This window comes from Poecile atricapillus, chromosome 8, assembly GCF_030490865.1.
Source record: "Poecile atricapillus isolate bPoeAtr1 chromosome 8, bPoeAtr1.hap1, whole genome shotgun sequence".
Lineage (NCBI taxonomy): Eukaryota > Metazoa > Chordata > Aves > Passeriformes > Paridae > Poecile > Poecile atricapillus.
In genome coordinates, this window is record NC_081256.1 from 5464277 (window position 1) to 5482623 (window position 18347).

Genomic DNA, 18347 nt, shown 5'->3' on the forward strand with positions numbered 1-18347 from the left:
CTGAATGTCTTTCTGCTTGTATCACTTAGCAAATTACTTTCCAATCAGTTTCTCTGCTATGCTCATTATCCAGACAAAAAATATTAAAAATCTATTATTTGGTCTCCTCATATTCTTCTAATTTATTTTAATTCTTTCCTTTTCCCAGCATGCAGGAAACTATTCACCTAGGCACAGATACAAGTTTATGAGAACAGGAGTGGCTTCATCATAAATCCTTCAACAGTCTATTTTTGTCTTTCTTTAAGGGCACAGGATGACATAGTAATAAGTAGTAAGGGCTGATAAGATGATTACTTTAAGAGTCTTAGGCTGGTTAGGCACTTACGTGTGAGCTCTCTAGGGAAAACACTGCTCCATAAGTTATTTTGCTGGCAGTGTTGGGAGAACTATCTTCATTTTCAGCCTGCCTATGACTTCTAGGGGTCTGTAGATTGCTTCTGGATAGTCTGAAAATTAACCTTCCTTATGAAGTGTGTTATTTATGATGTCAATACTCCCTCCTTACAGTCTGAGGTCTATTAATCACAGTAAGATAGACGGAAATTCTGGCACAGTCACAGTTTTCCTGAGGCTGGGGTTTGCTGTCCAGCTGGGGGATGTTCTGGTAGTGAAATGGGGTTGGTTGTAGCTGCCTGATCCGCTGGTGTGAAGATGCATCTGATGCCTCAGCGCCCTCAGGTGCTCCTGGGTAGACAGGTGCTGCTGTGCAGTCTGGTGAGAGGCACCAGCACAATTTTAAGCTCTTTGGCTATTTCCTAAAGGAGAGAGTAGAAGAAGAGTTTGCTCATGTGAAGGATGAGTACTGTTTCCCTCAGTGTTCCTACACTCCTGCTGTCGGGCCCTGGTTCGTGCCATGTAAGACTTTGGGTTCATGATCACAGAACTGATTAGGTTGGAAAAGACCTCTGAGATCATCGAGTCCAATCTTTGAGTGAAAACCACCATGTCAACCAGACCATGGCACTGAGTGCCACCTCCAATCTTTCCTTAAACACTTCCAGGGACGATGACTCCACCACCTCCCTGGGCAGCACACTCCAATGTGTAATCACTCTTTCTGTGAAGAAATTCTTCGTGATATTCAATCTAAGCCTCCCCTGCCGCATCTTAATACCGTTTACTCTCGTCCTGTGAGAAGAGGCTGATCCCCACCCAGCTACACCCTCCTGTTAGGGACTTGCAAAGCCTTGGTCTGTCGCAGCTATTTGCCCTCTGTTCATACGCACAACATTCAGCATCCACTGCTTTCCCTCCTTAAAACTGCTAACGCGAGCTTAAACAAACCTCTGAAGGGTGTTTTGTTGGGAGAGTACTCAGCCACCCGGCTCCTGCCGTCTCCCCTCAGTGCCCTACAGCGGCAACCGCGCCCTTTTATCCTCAGCAGAGCCCGCGGTAGAACCGGCCCCCCGCCCTCAGAGTGGGGAAGCTGCGCCCTCACCCGGGTCAGAGCCCTCACACGGGCAGAGCCCTGAGCCCTCAGCCGGGCAGAGCCCTGAGCCCTCAGCCGGGCAGAGCCGTTCCCGCCCCTCACACGGGCAGAGCCCTGGGCCCTCAGCCGGGCAGAGCCGCTCCCGCCCCTCACACGGGCAGAGCCCTGAGCCCTCAGCCGGGCAGAGCCGCTCCCGCCCCGCACACGGGCAGAGTCCTGAGCCCTCAGCCGGGCAGAGCCGTTCCCGCCCCTCACACGGGCAGAGTCCTGAGCCCTCAGCCGGGCAGAGCCGTTCCCGCCCCTCACACGGGCAGAGTCCTCAGCCCTCAGCCGGGCAGAGCCGTTCCCGCCCCCGCCCAGAGAGCCGCCCGCCCTGCCGTGAGGAGGGGCCGCCCTTTCCGCCGCGCCTTTCCGGTGATGGCGGCGGGCGGCAGCGACCCGCGGGCGGCAGATGTGGAGGAGGACGCCTCGCAGCTCGTCTTCCCCAAAGGTGCGAGCGGGGTCGGCAAGGGGCCGGGGGTTGGGTGGTGGTTGGAGGCCGGCAGCGGCCGCCTGTGAGGGTACGAGCTTGGCCGAGCCGCTCCATGGACCGGAGCGCTGCTCAACGCCTCAGCGCCTCCAGCAGCTGCTAAGTCCTGACTGTTAAAAATCAGGAGAATAAATGATTTGTATATATTTAAGGATCTCGTGATTGCTAGGATATGGAGATTCTTAGGTGGGCCGCTACGTGTGTGTACGGTATTTAAAAAAAAAACCCAAAGAAGACCTGTTAGGTTATAGTGAAAAGGTTATTAGTTCCTGATATGAGCTTTTTTCAGTGGTGTTTTTTGACACAGGAGTTGTTCCCTATGAGGGAGGTGAGACCCTGGCACAGACTGCCCAGAGAAGCTGTGGCTGTCCCTGGATCCCTGGAAGTGTCCAAGGCCAGGTTGGACAGGGCTTGGAGCAACCTGGGATAGTGGAAGGTGTCCCGGCCCATGGCAGGGGTGGAACTGGGCTTAGAGGTCCCTTCCAACTTAAAGCCTTCTGGAACTCTGTGAATACTGCTGGACGTTTACTGTCTGTGTATTCTTCACAAAAATTAATTCAGTATAAATTCTAGAAATATATTTACACACTGAAAAGAAAGGGGGGGGGGGCATTTGGAGTGGACACCGTGCTGCATTGTTGAGTTATGAACAATAGGGAAGTTCTGTTTTCCGTGGTTTTTTATGCTAAAATTTAATGTTTAGCCCAAGCTGATTTACTGTTCAATGCAAAATAAGAAAAGTTGCCAGACCCTTTCTAGCAGTCCCTGTATCTGTATAAAACAGTGCTGTCAGGCACTCTGGGATGCAGCCTCTGACCCTGTTGCTTTGAACAGCTCATACTGCTGATATTGAAAGATATTCTTATTATTGGAATACATAGAGTGGTTATGGCGATAATGAATAAATTCAAAGGTGGTTAAAGGTAGGGGATTTTTAAGATAGTTAAAATTATTTTCTTATAATAAAATTTCAGTAGGTAAATTAACTTTTCAAGTAAATGAAGCCTTTTTTAAAACATTCAACGGCATTCATATTTATTTCAAGAGTTCAGAGACTTCTGAAGACCGTGGCATCACTTCTGAATTTTGTGGAGTTTTACAGTTCTGAATATTTTTTTCTTTATCAAGTCATGCATTACTTGCGCCAAAATTGGGTGAAGAAAACATACTCCACACATATGAAAAAATCTGAATGTTAGGGCTACAAGTGTAAAATATATGGTCAAAAAGACAAATACCTTGGACTGTCCCTTGAAGTGTAATTTTTCCAGCATTTTCAGCATGAAATGCTGCCCAGTCATTGGTGAAAGGGCTCACAGAACTGCCATGAAAGACATTTTCACCTCTTTATTACCCAGAACTAAATTACATACAAAACCTGTGCAATTCCCCCTTTTCAAACACGTTCCACCTTTTTTCATGCGGTCATTCTCTCACTTGGCTGCAGAATTTGAAACTGCGGAAACTCTCCTGAATTCTGAGGTGCACATGCTGCTCGAGCATCGCAAGCAGCAGAATGAGAGCGCAGAGGATGAGCAGGAGCTGTCAGAAGTCTTCATGAAAACCTTGAACTACACAGCACGCTTCAGCCGCTTCAAAAACCGTGAAACCATTGCCAGCGTGCGCAGGTGAGTGGGAAAGCCAGGGTGTACCAAACACTGTACTAGAGAATTGGATCCCTAATATTGGTCCTGCTTTATGAAAGTACATTTTAGTGGTGTTGCATGACTTGTTCTTTAATTCTGAGGCTTTTGTCTTCCTAATGAGGCAAGAAGTTCTTGATGAAGGGTTATACTTTGTCCAGGTCAAGCCTTCTGAACTGCTTTGTTTTCAGTATTTCACTGACAGCTGACTGCATTAAATGAGAGGATTTTCTAGACTTCGCAGAATAATTCAGGGGAAGTGGAGTTAGCAGATAGGATTTTGTTTTTCCCTCTATGCATTTATATAATGAGTCTTTTCTCCTGAAAAAAAAATGCTTCAGTGCCAAAAGCAGTGTGCAAAAAGATAAACATTTGTCGCTGATGTTGGAGACAAAACACAATGAGGATCATGAGCAAGAGCTGACTTTATTGAGTGGTACTCTCCTTGTATAGATTTGAGGGTCTGCATGGTTAATCCTGATTGGCTGAACCAGTTGCCACCCAGCCAACCTGCCCATAGCTCCCTGTATCCCCAGCTGTCCATATGAGTTATGTAATTGAGGTACTTATATAATTAGTTATATTTCAGTTTTAAGATTGGGATTATGTATAACTCGGAGGACCTTCAGGCCAGATGTTAGCCACTACAAACATTAGCTTCAGTTTAAGCCCCTTTCTATTTCTGTCTTGTAACTTCATCAAATTGTTGTCTTCCCTTACAGCTTACTGCTCCAGAAGAAGCTCCATAAGTTTGAATTGGCATGTTTGGCTAACTTGTGTCCTGAGACAGCTGAGGAAGCAAAAGCTCTGATTCCTAGGTAAGCACTTACATATTGTACAGACTGCTGTATAGTTCCCTGTGATCCAAAGCAGCTATGCCCTGGTAGCCTCTATTCAATCCAGCTCCCTTGGTGGAAGAACATTTGGTCTTGGTCTTTTTTCCGCTGCCCGCTGATCTGACAGCGACACACTTTGTACACATCCCTAATGTGTTTGTGGGAGCTTTTACTGGATGAAGTGTACACCTCCTAAATTTGGGTTCTTAGCTGGCTGTGTTTGTGTTCTTTGGAGTTTTTTTTCCATTGGAGCAAATGAACTGTTTTGTGGATAATGTAGGGGGGAGCAGTAGCTTCTTCCTGTCTCGTGTCTCTTATTTGTCATTATATAAAAGAGAAGGCTTTGGGATAACCTATTTGTGGGCTCCCAGTACCTGGAAAGAGCCTACAAGAAAGATGGGAAGAGACTTTTTACAAGAATAGTGACAGGACGAGGGAATGACTTCAAATTGAGAGTAGATTTAGATTAGATACTAGGGAGAAGTTCTTCCCTGTGAGGGAGGTGAGGTCCTGGCACATGTTGCCCAGAGAATCTGTGGCTGCCCCATCCCTGGAGTGTTCCAGGCCAGGCTGGGTGGGGCTCTGAGCAACCTGGGATAGTGCAAAGTGTCCCTATCCATGGCAGGGGGTTGGAATGAGATGATCTTCAAGGTCCCTTCCAACCCAAACCATTCCATGATTTTATGTTAAGATTTCATAGCAAGAATGGACTGGCTTATGAGCATGCAGCTTCATGGACTTCATTTAGAGGTCTACTTACACCTGCTTTGCCTTTTTTGAAAAGACCTTTTGAAGTTACTCAGCAGAAGGTTCTGGGAAGAATGGAGTTTTGTCATGTAGAGAAGAAGCACTCTTTAGGGATTAGAGCACTCTTTGTACAGTGATGTTAGAGGTGGTTCCTGGTGGTTACACCAGTGGGTGATGGTGTGTTGAGACTGACAGGAGGGAGTTAAAACTGAAAAGAATCAATAGGGAGAGATTATTTCTGAAACCTTTAATGTCTCCTTATTGCTCTTACCTTGCAGCCTGGAGGGCCGGTTTGAAGATGAAGAATTACAACAGATTCTCGATGACATTCAAACTAAGCGCAGCTTCCAGTATTAAGGTTAACCCTCAGCCCCTTTATCTGAGCAGAAAAACCTGAGGATTTGGGCTGTTTCTCAGCCCTCTGGATCAGTCCAGCTCCTGGCTGAGCGAGGGTAGTTGTGGATGCAGGGTACTCCAGTGCTGTGTTACCACAGGTGCATTCAGACTGGCACTCAGCATTGTCCTTTTGGTTTGTTCCATGTGTATGTTGGCCGGCCCTGTATTGTGAGAGAAAAGAACCTGAAAGGCCTTTTCCCAGTGGCTCAAGTATTTGTTTCTTCCCTAAGCCCTCTCCCCAGTTTGTAAATGTTCAACGTTTTTGGATTATATAGATGCTATTTTGTGTTTTTTAGGATGTTCTAAAGGATGTGGAAACTTGTTCTTGGTTCTCAAAAGGTTCAGTGATGGGCAGCATCAATTTCTGTGGTGTTTTTTGTTTGATTGTATTATTGTTTGATCGGGACAGTGAATTTTTACAGCTGCAATATTTTTCTATTATTGTTTAGTGTAAATTAAAAGATATAAAGTTGTGTATTTTATAAACATTAGGTACATATTATGATTTTGTTAATGAGGACCTTTTTAATAAATAGATCCTGGAGATCTGGGGACTCCAAGTACAGTTTAGGACAGATCACAGGTGTTCCTACGGTCACAGTGAGAAAGCATTGGGGCAGCATTTCCCTCTCTGCTCCCCTGTTCTGTGCTAAGTGATTGCAGGCACCCAATCTGTATCCTGCTATAGAAAGAAAAAGAAAACAAGTAATTTTGATGTTAACACAACCAGGTATCCACCCCTGGAGGGATGGACTCCTTAACAAGGTTGCAAATTGCCCTAATTCTGAGATGAAACCAAACCATAAATAATGTTACACAGTGAAGGGCTGGCTCCTGGTGCAGCCTGTGGGAACTGCACACCCAGTGTTATCAAAGCTCAGCTGCTGGGAGATTGACAAATTGGTAGCTTTTAGTTGAAAGGAATGTTCTTTTGTTTAGGATAAATTTTTTAAACCAGCCTTTTCAAGTCTTGTAATTTTACCACCATGTCTGAAAGAAGAAAAATTTTGCGTGAAAGAACTTTGGGACAAAGAGGCAGATAAATGTGTTAAGACACTATTTTTGATGATCAGCAATAGTCTCACTGACCTTGCGAAAAGGAGAGAAATAAAATATTTTTTCAGGTCTTACTGGAAATGTAATGTTGCTGCTGTGCTGTATGTACTGGTGTGTGACAACTATTTGGGCTCACCTCGCCTAGAGCACATTACCTCAGATAGATTTGTGTATGAGCTGGGTGGCAGTGGCTCCTGCAAGCCTGTAAACCACACATGCATCTGTAACCGACCACAGGAGCTTTAACAGGGTCAGAATAATTATAGCTAAAGAAGAAAAACCAACGCAGCAAATCTTTATTTTGTAAATGTGTCTCTTTTTGATACAGCATATGCTTCCCAGTAGCTGCTTCTCCTGAACCCGGTTTGCTCTGTAAAATGTTTCTGTTCAAGCAGCTTTAAGACATTTTCATCGAAACACATGAACTCTTAGGTCTTAATCACAACTAATTAGAGGAAAAAGCCATTCTGCACCTCTTCATCTACACTCCCACGTTACTACTTGATGATGCCTTTGTAATCTTACGCACTCTTAGGACTACCAAGGAGGAGTGTAATGGACCTAGTGATCTGTAAATTATCTCGGGAGTTTCCACTATCCAACAGAAATAGATTATTATGAGCATTGAGATTGGTAGGTTTTGCTTGTGTTTTGAAGCCCGGTAACAGGGACAGAGGAGAACAGAACCACGGAATCGATTAGGTTTGAAAACACCTCTGAAATCGAGTTCAACCTTTGAGCAAGCACCACTGTGTTAACTAGACCACGACACTGAGTGCCACCTCCAGTCTTTCCTTAAACACCTCCAGAGACGGTCACTGCACCAGCTCCCTGGACGGCCCGCTCGGAAGGTATTGCTGGGAGCCACACAAGGCGGACTGTGTTGTAGCGCCTGGGCGTTTGGTGAACGTGACAACACGGAGCAGCACAGAACACAGCTGTGCCCGGAAGCAGTTATCGCTCTGGCCGCCGGCAGTGCCCCTTCTGGCAAGCTGGAGCCGGCCGGCCCGGGGCTCCCGGGAGTGTCCGGACGCGGGTCCCGGCCCGGGGGTCCCGGAGCGGCGGCTCTGAGGGACCCCCAGCGCCCCCTCCACACGCGGGACGGCCCCCGGCCGGGAGTTCTGCGCATGCGCGCAGCTCGGCGCGCCTCCGCACTGTAATTTGTGCGCCGGCCGGGCTGGTTCGCGGAAGCGGCGCGCGCCCCGCCCCACCGCAAGGGCGCACGCGCGCTGCCGCCGCGGCCCTTCAGGCGAGGCGCCTCCGCCCTCGTGCCCTGACGTAGTGCGCGTGCGCGCCGGCGTGGGGCGCGTGCGCTGCTGGCGGGGGAGGCGGAGGGAAGATGGCGGGCGGCCGTGGGTCGTGAGGCGGCGGCGGCGGAACTTGCCGGGGCCAGGAGGACGAGGCGGGCAGCGAGGTGTTGGTGGGGCGCGGAGTCCCGATACGAGAGGCTGGCTGGGCGGTGAGTGCGGCTCAGTGTTGGGCGGGGCGGGTGAGCAGCCGGGGAAGCGCGGCCGCCTCCGCCATCTTTAGGCCGCGGCCCTGAAGCGGTGTGGCCGGGGCAGGGCGGGGGCCGCCGACGGGAACAGCGGGTCGCCGCCCCTGGGGAGCGGCGAGAGCCGGGCTAGGGCCCAGCGTCACGGCCGGGTCCCGTGGTGGGGTGTGCTCTAGGGCCGGGCCTGGAAGCGGAGAGCAGGGCCCCTGTTCTCTTTACTGCACAGGTGTCTGTTGATGGCTTCGCCCGAGTCTCTTAATCTTGGCTTTCTCTACTTCTTTTAATTTTATTATTTTTTAGTTTTATTCTTTCCTCCGCCTTGCTTCCGAGTGGAGATCGGGTTGTGGCTGCTTTGAAGATGGGGCTGGGGAGCTCTGGCCATTACGGACCTTGTTAGATGCTTCGATTTTTTTACCTATGTAGTCTTTCACAAGGGTAATCCTCCGTGTATTAACGAGAGAGAAGAAAAAGTCACAGACGTAGTATTTAAGGATATTATTTAATTTAAGCTTGTCCGATGCCAGGTGAGATACCTGCGTTTGCTAGTAAAGAAAAGTCTTAGTTCTTTAGGACTATATGAACTTTGTTAGAAGGATGATAAACCATTGTTTTCAGTTTTCTTATGGATCCCGAGAGAGCTGTTGCTCGCGTTTTGTATTGTATAATGCTGTAGAACAACACTGTTGTTGGAGTACGTTCCCTGCAGTGTAATAACACACAGTGTGCAGCAGACACTTGCTTGTGCTGGCATGGTGGAGGGGCTGATGATCATGTGGTGTCACATTCCACTGACTGAGACTCATCAGCCTGTGCATGGGTAGCAAACCTAGGGGACGTGTTCAACTTGAAAAAAGTAGCTCAGCTATTTTTCCTTGGAGAGAACTCATTAAACTTCCTGCCGCCTTAGAGGTCTGTGTTATTTCTCTCGTGTTAACTGTTATAAGCTTCTTTGTTAGGAGTAAATAGTTGTATAGTCTCAAATACAGTATTTTTTAATATTAGCAGTTGTATGAACACATCTGTCTGACAGAATTGTTATAGGTTAGTTCTGTGCTCTACAAATCTTGTACCTCATTATAGCCTTGCTTGCATTTTGTGGATAATACTTGGGAATCTGTTTTTCTGTGTAGGCAGTAGTCCCTCATCCTTGCAGCATATTTTTATTCTTTTATGCTTAACTCAGTGCTCTAACTTTTATGTTTAACTTATTCTCTATCCTTCCTTCAAGAGTGGCAATATTGCTGTCAAGGAGTTTATAGTATGCAAAAACTATTGTGCCAAAATACTTCAGTCTTCCCTGCTCCTAAGTTCTTTTTCAAATAAACTGACATTTACTTTTCAGGGATTTGCTGCAATATTCTGCCATCATCTTACTCTAAGAATATATAGTTATTAAACATGTTTTAAAAATCTGATTATTAATATATTGTTGTGTTGTAATAGTTCTAATGAGAAGATCTGAAAATGTAGATACTAAAAATAGATGAAAGTATTGAACGACTGGGGAGAGAAAAAATACCTTAGAGCTGCAGAGAATGTTAGGTGTAACTACTTGTTGAGCTGCTGAAATCTTTTGACTTAAATATCAGTCACTGCAAACAGTGAGAGCTGTTCCCTGTTGCCCAAAGTGTTGGTCCTCCATTGAACCCTTGGAGCAGTATGTATTACACTGTTTGGACTGTTGGAATTTAAATTTTCTCATCAGTTTTGTGTTTGTGATATCAGCACAGGAAGTAAAAGCTCAATAATCCCAAACTGCCTGGGCTAGAAGTACTAGGAATGACTTCTTTTGGTGGAGCAGAGACCTTGATCTGAGGAGGGGACAAGAAGTCTCCTGTTTTGTTTCCATCCCCAGCAGAGGAGTCTTCTGACTCACCTGAAAAAGCAGTCATGGAGAAGACAGGCTGAGTAGCCATATGGAAGTTATATAGTTTAAATTTGTACTGGGATGATTCCATGCAAAATACTTCATTTTGTGCATCTGCTAGCCAGGTGTCTAGGGAATTTCAAGAGTTGGTTCAGTAACACTGGAAATGAAAATTATTTTGGCCTTGCTCAGATAGAGGTTGTAATTTAGAAAACTACTTGTGAAAACAAGCCAGAAGCTATCTGCAGTGTTTTTGTGAATTTTACAGAATTTGTTCTTTATTTGCCATGTTTGCATTCCTGACACTGGATTGTTCTGTTATTGAAAGTAAACATACATGTATGCGGGCCTGGTTGGTGTAGTCAGTGCAGAAACTGAACATTGTCAGAGCTTGGTGGTGGGGAGGAGATGTGCTAAGGGTCTTTCAAAGGATTAAAACCTTAAGATAACCTTGGGTTTTGCTACTTATCATAGAAAATATCTGAAGGTAAGAGCAGAGAAACAGAGGTTTTGATAGCTGACTGGTTTTTATTTGTGTTTTGCTACTAATTTTACTTCAGTTTAGCGCATCCATGGTCCCCTATTTTCCAAATGGTGCTAAACTTCCCAGCAATCTGTTCTTGCTCATTATTATTTTAAAAAGCTACTCAGCATTTCTTAACGTCACTTCTGGTCCAACCTGCTCTCCACACTCAGGCTGGGTATACCAGTCACAACCATGCTGTTGTGAAACCTGAAATGGGGATAAAGTGTTCATTTATCAGGAAAGCAGCAAGCTGGTTCCTCTGGTGTGGTAATAGTACTTTTGCTACACACTTGCTGTCAAGGCAGTGAGTTTGCAGTGATTCCAGGTCCTGCTTAGGGCTGTGCAGTGCTTAGGGCTCAATCTGCACAGCACACTCTGCGTGTGAGGGGGACTGGAGACCGAGTTACTCAGTGCTGTGCAACTCAGTTAACTGATCTCTGCACCAAAGCTGGGGTTCTGTTCTAAGCACTTTCACTAATTGTGGCTTAAATCACATTTTCTCTCACCAGTAGAAGGAAAGACTCTCTACAGTATTGAACGTCACTGTTGTCTAACCCTGATAAAACTTGTGTTGTTTCAAGCAGTTACATATAAGTGTTCTTACACTTATAGATGGAATATTAAAAAGTATGTCCAATTTTTCACATTCTTTAGATACAAATGAAAACATGTCTTCCTCTCTTATATATTGCATCAAATAACCCTGGGACATTTTTTTCTATCAGTAAAAGAGTTAGAACTTTATCTTCAACTTCATTTTTCCTTTAAATAGGATTTTTTTCCATACACTGTTGTTAAATCTGAACTCTTCCAAGTTTCTGTTCACTTTGTTAGTTGATTTTGATGCAAAGAACAGTAATAGGCTATATGGGCTCTTTGATGCTATTTAATTAGTCTTCAGTATAATGAAGTATATTGGTTCAAAAAAATAAATTCTATTAACTTCTAAAGCTTTGAAAAGATTATCAGTGTAGTTTCAAATTTTATTTAACCTAGAATTTTAGTCCTTTTAAATAATTCAAATTATAGTATGCTTCTGCCTGTCCAGAAGTTGCTGTAGTGGTGCAGGTGACTGTACAGGGGGACCCTTTCTGGGAGCATAAATAGGAAGTTTATGTTTGGTTTGGCTCACTTTTCTATTTTGGCCTGGATATTAGACACGGGTTCTGGAACCAGTGAGGTGGGAAAGAGGAGGTGATGGCAAATCCCTGTCTTTGCCATAGCACTGACCTGGGGTGCACTGGGTGATGGTGAGCTTGTTGAGAGGCAGCATGCACTGCTCTCATCTGACAGATCAGCTCTTCTGAAAATACATCCCCAAAATTATGGTCATGCCTACAGTACCACGTTTTAATCCAAAGCTTGGAATTAAGGTGGATCTTAGTCGCTCACCTGTGACTTTACCCAAAAGTGAGTGCCATGAGGTTCAGCAGTCTGGCAGGATAGGCCAAAAGCAGTTTTGCCTCTAGAATCATAGACTTGTTGGCACTGAACAGTTCTTTATAATAATGTTTTATATAATTCTGTATGAGCACAGGGGTACGTGAATTAATCCATGTTTCTGCAGTTTAAGCATTTGAGGATTCCTTTAAATCATTATCCCAAATCCAAAAGAAACACTATAAAAAGAATATGTTAATGTGTCTATTTTTGAAAGAGGCCAGAGACTGGATAACGAGGAGTCTTTAGTAGTTTATGGGTTTGGTATAGTTTTGTGTTCATGGTATGGTTTTGGCAGCACAGGGACTCATATTTTATTTATTGTGGGTATAGGAGTATTCATCTACAGTTTTGGGTTTGATAGGAGCTGCACTTTGAGCTGGTTAAACAGCACCACAGCTCCAGCTAATGGAAGTGCTGGATTTGCAGCCTGAAGGCAGTGGATCTGTGCAACAATCTGGCATGGCATTGCTGAGTGCTAACTTCCCCTGCTTCTGATCCTTTGCTTTTCCTCCTGGGTCATGGAGTCATTCCCTGGAATTCTCAATAGTCAGTTGCCTGACAGGCTGCTCTAAGTTTTGACCAATGTTAGCTAAAATGGTCTCATAACACTGAGCAGGTTTTTAGGTGCATGTCCAGTGTGCTCATCAGGTGTTCATGTTGACTTGAAGGAGGGGTCATGGGAGGGAACTCACAGTTGGGGTCAAGCCAGGGCTGCTTTGGTTTTGGTCTCAGCAGTTTTAGTTTGAATTTGGGTCATCTCAGCAATTCAGTGCTAAAGTTCCCTCAGTAGCTATTGCTACACTTAAATTGTTTGGTCACAAGAAGCAGCTATGACTATACCCTTGTCCTCCTTCCCCCATCCCAGTAAAAATCACCACTTACCTTTGAAAATTTCTCCCTATTGGGCCATGTTTGTAAGCAAACCATTGCAGCTCTTCGCAGAGACTGGTGAAATGTTACAATTCTACCACAAAAAAAAAAAAATAAATTGGGGATTCTGCAGAGTTGCAGGGAAGAGGAGTGTAGGCTGAATGAGTATGTTTATTCTGCAGTGTTTGCACTGTTTCTCAGTTACAGAATTTGGAGTTAAAATCATACTGGAATCAGTCATTGAAGTATTTTGCAATCTTTCTCTATGGATGGATGCAAATATTTTCGTTTCCTTAGCAAATCTAAACCTAATAAATGAAGTAGCTATTTCTAGTAATAACTGTAGACTCCTGACTAATATAAGCCACAGCTGCCAAGCTTTCTGTATAGTAAGATGAAAATACTGACATAGAACTGGTGATGAAAGTGCTGCTTTTGACAAGAAAACTTGCTGATATTCTTAAGGCAGGAGATATGAAGTAGGAAAGAAATGCCAAGGGATTTTAGACTTTTGGAGAACTCCAGCTTTTAAAACTGAAGCACTCTGGTGATGTGTCATTCTACTGAGTTGTCATTCTCATGGGGAGATTGATGACTCTTGTATTTAGGGAGAATCTGACACTGAACCCTTTCTCCTTGAAAGGCTTTGTGTGAGCTTGACTTTACTGAGAAATGTATTGATACAGAGGATGATCACATGCTTTTAGTGAACTCTACTAAATGGCAAAAGCAAAGGCTGTTTACTAAAGAATTTGAATATGTTTTTTTAGCAGTGTGTATATATATCTCTATATATCTATATATATATATATAGATATGCATATATATTCATAACCATATATAGGCATTTGCATAGCTCATAATCCACAAGCAAAGATCAGAAAACATATTCCTGGAAAAAACTGGCTCTGTGATTCTCGTTAAAAGAAAGTGTATTTCTAATTAATTTTCAGTTGTATAAGATGTTTATACATCACCCATCAGTTTAGTTTCTTGTCATAGAAGAAATATCTAGGTTGGTTATGTTTGAAAACAGGTGAAAATTTCCCACAAAACTTAGGACTGCTCAGGTGATGTCTATAATTTTATACACTGGGAGTTTGAAACTACAGTAAACAGCACTGTTTATTTTTTGTTTCTTTGTAAGTTTGTTCCTCATGGGATTGAATGGTTTCTAGCCTAACCACCAGCAAACAGGGGTTTATACATTAATCTTCCACATCAAACTGTGACAAAAGAATAGTTAGCATGTATGCTAGACTTTCAAATCTTAACTGAAGCAGATAGTGAGAAGCTACAGGTCTGAAGATCTTCACATAAATAATTTGCAGTCAGCACTTTATTTGATCAAAATAGAAGTGCTGTTTTCTTTGACTGTTTCTTTAATTTAGCAGGTGTTTGGTCAGATTTGTTGTTGGCTTTTTTTGTTTTTAACTCTTTGGCTTCCACAGTAAGACGAAAATAGGGAGCATTGATAATTAGCAGAGTTCATCAGGCTTGTTTAGCAGCATTGTGTGATTCAATAATGTTTGAATTGTTTGCTGCAGTTCCACTACTTTGACTTAACGATGTCTCTTCCTTAGCTAAGTCTGGGCATAACAACGATAGGTATTAATTTGCATATTTTGCTATAAACACAGTTGCTAATTTAGCTACTCTGATGATGGGGCAGATAACAAATTTCTGTCTTGGATAAGTATGTGTGCATCTGCTACATCTTTTTTATGAAAAGAGAATAAAAAAATTCCATTAAAAAACCCTCTTGGATATTGTGAAGAAAATACTGTAAGGTAGTATGTTCTAGACATTTATTCTGCAGTGTGCATGTACAGTTGTTTAGTCTCTTCTTTTCTTATATTGAATACGTGAGCTCTGTAAATAACCTTGAGGTGCTCAGAAGATGAGGGTTCTATTGCACAGTCTCCACATCTAGATGCAGGTTAGGGTAGGGACATCGGTGATGAATGGATTTTAAGATTAAAATATGCAGCAAAATAAAAATTTCTTTTACTTTTGGGTTTCTACTGAAGTATAAAATCTCTTTTTGGGGAGAGAAGTAGAAAAAGGATCTTTGAAATACAGTTAATAACTGCTGAAAAACATTGCTTTTAGTTGTTTTTGGGGGCTTTTTAAACTTTCTTATGCTTCTCATATATAAAGGCACATTTTTTCACATGATCATACATGATTGCACTGTTATCCTGCCCTCTGTTACTCCTTCCAGACTTCAGTTGTGTAATTATAGAAACTTAAGACACTCTTCTGTCTTTATTTGGCCCAGAAACTGGTATGGCAAACAGCATTGCTTTGTCAGAAGATGGACCTGAGTAACAAAGCGGGGAGAGAGAGGCAGGGAGCATTCCTGGGGTCATGAAGATTTTCTTAATTCTTTTGATGTTTGCAGCTTCTCTTCTATGCAGAAGCAAATGTTGCAAGATTTCTGGATATGTTTGTTAATCATTTAACAGATAAAGATTGTGAAAGGTAAATCTTTGTAACAACTCTTAATAATTCCCAAATTTTACTGAAAAGGCTTTGGTGTCTTGTCAGCATTGAATTTGCAACTCTTAGGGTCTCAGATACTCAAATGTGTTTAGTATATTATGTATGTTTCAGTTCCATAGTGTGAATGAGGAGAATGAAACTGTTGCAAGATTATATGAACTTTGTTTTCTTCATCATCAGAATTTCAGGAGGTTGTTCCTGAAGCAAAGACACTTTGCTGTGTTTCCCTACTTAAGTTTTGCTCTACAAACTGCCACAGTCCTTCTAGTCCTTTTCCCTTCTGATGATAAGAAAGTCCTCTGAAGAATTTTTTTTTGAGAATTTTTTGAGAATTTTTTTCTTGTCACTCTTTCTCTTCCTCTCTTGTCTGTCCCTGTCCATTCCATTACATACCTAACATTAGTACTTGAGTCAAGAGGGACTTGAAGAATGGAACACTTGGAAATCAGCAAGGATCTTGGAGATCTGCAGAGTTCTCCATGGGCAGGCAGAGCCTCCTGGATTTGTAGGAGGTGCAGAATGAGTGGCTGCTCAGCAGGTTCACAGAGGAGACCCAGAGAGCTTCAGTCAGTGCCAAATGAATAAGAAACAGCCACGCTCTCCTCACAAGGAAGGCCAACTGTATATTGAATGGAACTGGGAGGAGCATCTTGCACAGATTCAGCTATGTCTTTTTTGTTCACTAAGTTTTGGTATTATAACCAGCTGAAGAGTGTCTTTATATTTAAGGTTAGCAAAGATGACAGGCTTTTTTTTTTTCTTTTAAACTACTTTTCATACGTCATTTTTTTTAGTATTTATCATGGCATGTTTATGTGTTTTAAACATCAGTCCTAAAGTTTTGTTTCCTGACAAAGTAGCAACTCCAAGGTAAGGCAGCATCAGTAATCACTTCAGCATGAAAACCAAGCTGTGAGTCTTCAGCTAGTTAAGCTGAACTGCTGTTATCATAGGGACTCATGATAAATAAGACAGTTTATGTTATAATGCAGGTCTTGATAAGTACTAAGCAGCAGTTGAAATAAAGGGATATTTGGGAGGTGTAGAGGGAGGAAGAATGTTTTATTAAAATAAAATATTGTGAGTAAACTTTAAGGTAAAACTAAGGTCTCCAACTGATAATAGTAAAATCATGGCAGGACACCAAATACTGTCTGTCTTCTAGCTGAGGTGCCATCTGTCTCAGGCCCTCGTGCTGCATGTGCGTGCTTCCATGTTTGTTTTCAAGTACAGCTCAAGAAACTAGCTTACAGAAGTTACTTTTGTGAGGTGCAGAAAGGCAATGATTCTAGGCTGTTCCACTCAGAAACCAGTTTACTGTATCCAGAGAGATAAAGCAGGAGCTGAGTCCTAGGAACTGAAGTATTGTGAGGGTTTTTTTATAACGTGTGTTAGCACATGATCTCCTGTAAATATGTCTGCTTTGTAATCAGTCAGGGGTTCAGCTTGAGCATAAAATAAGGAACATTTGTCATTTGATTATGAGGTATTTGTTGAGTACTAGAAATCCAAAATTTGAAGGAAGTTTTTAAAGAAGGTGTTAAAGGGTGTGTAACTTACATGGAGCTAAGCAGGCTCAACTGTTGAAGCTTGTCCCCAGGCTGTAACTGAGACTTCCAGACTGGCTGTTTGTAGGTGTTCTCCCTTGGGGATTTAGGTAGCTCCATTTATCTGTAAGTTTGCTCTCCTGTTTCAGAACTTCTTGAGCACTGTGTGTTTTTGTGTGGAACTTAAAGGTGTATGACCTTCTTGTCAATCAAATATTGGCACTCCTTTTCCTGCAGGGAATAAATCCTTTAAATCCAAAACTGCATCAGCATAATCCCATTTTGCCATACTGTGTGTTCTCTCCTTTTAGACACCATACAGTGTGTGTATTTGTTCAGGTTCTGTTGAAAAGCCAAAGGTTTGAACTTCATGGTGAAACTGGGCATTGTGAAAGTACAGAACTGAAGTTAAAGGGGGAAAAAAGTGCTTCTGCATTTTAGGTTTTTGGTCATGCCAATGTAGTAGATTTTGGACTGTGCATAAAACAAAAAGCTTTGGAGTATTTCCAAAAAAGAACAGATCTGTGAGCCTTTTGGGCAAAGTACTTTATTGTGACTTAGACAATTATTAGTCGAAATATGTTTCTGCAATTTTAATGAAAAATGAGATTTTTATTTTATTTTTACATTTTCTATTGGAACACAATGACTGGAAAGGGGATGGCTGCTAAATTCTTTCCCTCGATTTGCATGATCAGAATTTAAACCCCATTTCTAGGAAAGTTTGGTTCACAAATAGAATACAATAGAGAGTGGTTGCAGATGTGTGTTGGGAGCAGAGCAGTAGAGCCCAAATGTGCTTGCTGCAGAGAATAGAGATGTTGCATAATAGCAGTGTTGTATAACACAGGACAGTATTTGTGCCTTGAGTTTGTTTATTTGCAGTATTATGGACCTCCAGCACCTGTAGATAATTAAGGACTCTCACATTGCAAGAATGATTTTGGTTTTAAGTTTAAACTTCTGAGCTCACATCTGCATGCCTTATAGAAAATCTTTTGAGATATGCATGTAAAAACAACAAAATTGCATGCTGCAGTGCCTTTACATAATTTAGAAATGGCAATAATTTTTTTAAATATTCAGAGGTCAAGAACCTTACACAGTTTTTTTTACTGTTACAGGTCTGCTTTTGACTAAAAAGTCGGGCAACTTTGTACTTCCTTATTGATTCTAGTTCTTTAATTTTATAATCCTGCTTAATACACCAATTCTCTTTCATAATCAGTGGGAAAGATACCATTATATTTTAATGAAACAGCTTAATCTGTCTCAAATCTGTTCTAAAATAAAAATAATACAAACTACATGAAATAAGAAAAGTACTCAAAATTACTTGAGATTTTTGATTTTTTTTGTCTCACAAAGATGTAGAATTTTCAGACATTGGGTAATCTTGTTTTGTGATTCTGATTAAATGTTTTTCCAATGTAGTAGGAAATTGAAACACAAAGCTAT

The 18347-nt window shown here is 42.6% G+C and overlaps 2 protein-coding genes across 5 annotated transcripts in view; both read left to right on the forward strand.

The window, feature by feature from the left end:
- Positions 1-1788: 1788 nt before the first annotated feature.
- On the forward strand, positions 1789-6677 carry POLR2D (RNA polymerase II subunit D). The gene is made up of 4 exons (XM_058844124.1): positions 1789-1922; positions 3409-3589; positions 4327-4422; positions 5466-6677. The coding sequence occupies exons 1-4, from the start codon at positions 1850-1852 to the stop codon at positions 5542-5544; spliced, it is 429 nt and encodes a 142-aa protein (XP_058700107.1). The 5' UTR covers positions 1789-1849; the 3' UTR covers positions 5545-6677.
- Positions 6678-7944: 1267 nt separating this feature from the next.
- The window catches only part of WDR33 (WD repeat domain 33), a 67202-nt gene continuing 56799 nt past the window's right edge, over positions 7945-18347 (forward strand). For 2 of the 4 annotated variants that reach the window (XM_058844122.1, XM_058844119.1), the window contains exon 1: positions 7945-8098. The gene's annotated coding sequence lies outside the window, so the exon portion shown is untranslated. The remainder of the gene's footprint in view (positions 8099-18347) is intronic. The other 2 variants (XM_058844121.1, XM_058844120.1) reach the window with 1 other exon arrangement.